This window comes from Nanorana parkeri, unplaced genomic scaffold, assembly GCF_000935625.1.
Source record: "Nanorana parkeri isolate BGI_ZX_2015 unplaced genomic scaffold, ASM93562v1 scaffold2996, whole genome shotgun sequence".
In the NCBI taxonomy this organism is placed as follows: Eukaryota; Metazoa; Chordata; class Amphibia; order Anura; family Dicroglossidae; genus Nanorana; species Nanorana parkeri.
In genome coordinates, this window is record NW_017309264.1 from 77,477 (window position 1) to 79,740 (window position 2,264).

At 37.0% G+C, this 2,264-nt stretch overlaps 1 protein-coding gene across 1 annotated transcript; it reads right to left on the bottom strand.

Moving 5' to 3' along the window:
* Window positions 1-436: 436 nt before the first annotated feature.
* On the bottom strand, window positions 437-1,390 carry LOC108802634 (olfactory receptor 146-like). The gene has a single exon (XM_018574490.1). The coding sequence runs from the start codon at window positions 1,388-1,390 to the stop codon at window positions 437-439; it is 954 nt and encodes a 317-aa protein (XP_018429992.1).
* Between the last annotated feature and the right edge of the window lie 874 nt (window positions 1,391-2,264).

The following is a 2,264-nucleotide window of genomic DNA, read 5'->3' on the forward strand; positions in this document are numbered from 1 at the left end:
CCTGCTGACTTTGCAGAATGGAGAGTGTAATTCTATGTGCATGATTGTGAGAGCTGTGTGTGTGTGTTTTTGTTTGCTTCCAAATTCAGTGTACTCAAACACTGCAGACGTGTGGTTCTAGTTTTTCAAAAATGAATCTGTGTAGTTCAGGATGAATTTAGAATTTTCTTGAACAAAAACAGCAACACTAGTCATAAGGACAAAAAGTAATGGGGAAATCCAACATGCTAAAGCTGATACAAGAACCAGAAGTAAGGAGGAATGGGAACTCCGTTTTCCAGCAGCAATTGTCTAGTAGGGGACTTCCTATCACTTGGGAGAAATTATTTCTCACTTCCTGGTGTGTATTTTGGAAAGGAGGTGAAGAGAAAGCTCTTCAATGGGACATACTGTAAGAAGGTACTTCTGTCTCTTTCTTATACCCAAACATGAGGGTTTATCTAAGATGATTTCTGTATTTAGGGGGGAATATCTTGTTAAAGAAAACACTTTGAAATGCTTTTCTGAAATCCTGGTTCCTCAGACTGTATATCAGAGGGTTGAGGAGCGGAACAATCACGGTGTAGAAGACAGACACCACTTTGTCAGCGAAAAAATGATTATTAGTGTTTGGGCGAAAATAATTAAACATAATGGAGCAATAAAATATGAAGACCACCATCAGGTGAGAGGAACACGTAGAGAAAACTTTACTCCTTTTACCTTTAAATTGTATTTTCAGGACAGTTTTGAATATAGAGACATAGGGGAGGATGGTCAGTGTTAGAGAACCAGCTACAATAAAGACACCCATGATAAAGATGAGCAGAATGTTGATGAAGATGTCACTGCAGGAGATCTGTAACAGCTGAGGAAGGTCACAGAAGAAACTTTCTACAATATCTGATTCACAGAATGTTAAATTTAAAGCACCAAGTGTGTGAATTGAAGCATTCGTAAAACCGAGACACCACACAATGGATGCTAACTGTATACACACTTTCCAATTCATGATCAGCATATAATGCAATGGTTGACATACGGCAGTATATCGATCATATGACATGACAGAAAAAAGAATGGGTTCAGAAGAGGCAAAGGACAAAAAGAAGAAACACTGGGTCATACAAGAAGTTACGGTAATCTTTCTTCTCTGGGTGAGAAGGTCAAATAACATTCGTGGGACGGTGACTGAGGAACAGCAGAGGTCCAAAGCAGCCAGATTCCCAAGGAAAAAATACATAGGGGTATGGAGGTGAGAGTTGATGACTACGAGGAAGATAATCAGCAAATTCCATGTTATTGTCAGAAGGTAGATGAGAAGGAAGAAGAGGAAGAGAGGAAGCTGAAGAGCCGGAATATCGGACAGTCCAGAGAGAAATAATTCATTCAGAATTGTCTGATTCCCCATTGTAATATCAATAAAGAAAATACACATAAATAACATGCAGTTGTCTATTCAACTGGTTGTAGGACTTGATTTAAGAAAACCTTAATGATCAAAGATAGAAATTCTTCAGCAAAAAACACAAATGCAGACAATGTCAAATATTTGGTGTGGAATACATGAGCCGGTTTCTTATTTCTATCAGAAATGGCAAATGTTAAAATATATTTAGCAGAAATCTTCAAGTTTGACTGAAACATCAAATTTACTGCACAATACATAGAGTGGAGCACAATCTCAGTTCTCCTTTATCCTACATACAGAGAAAAGTCAGAAATTACTGCAGCAAGGATATCGTTGTGACATTGTGGGTACATAGTACAATTTTATTAGCTGCACAGACATATATTTATACTTCCGAGGTTCCCCTGACATCTTCGGAGCACACTGGGGTGTATGTTGCCCCTGCGTTTAATTAAAACAAAAATCCTCTGCAATAATGAATCCCTGCAGAAAATAAATAATCATCTGAATTAATGTATCCCCCACCGACACACAATGTTACCCTACTGATTCATTAGGTGCCTTTAGATAAAAGGAAATTTGCTAAAGTTTAAAATGAGAATTTGTGATTCTAAAATGAAGTGATAATAAAAGGTGGTGGAAAGTAGAACAACTAAAGAAAAAAAAAGTGAAATTAAACAATACAGAAACGGTGAAAACAATACAGAGTGGAGGAATCTGAAGAACTTTTATCCTCCGGTCGCCCTCGGTTCAAATTTTGTTGCGTTTTGTCTCATTTAGAGTGATGTAAACTATTATAGAAAATGTTAATAATTGAAATGAGGGGTCTTTATAGACTATTCAAGTTCTTTTTGTGAGATTTAATTGGCATTTT

Coding starts and splice junctions, on each gene's coding strand:
- LOC108802634 (XM_018574490.1), bottom strand. CDS start 1,390: ATGGGGAATCAGACAATTCTGAATGAATTATTTCTCTCTGGACTGTCC.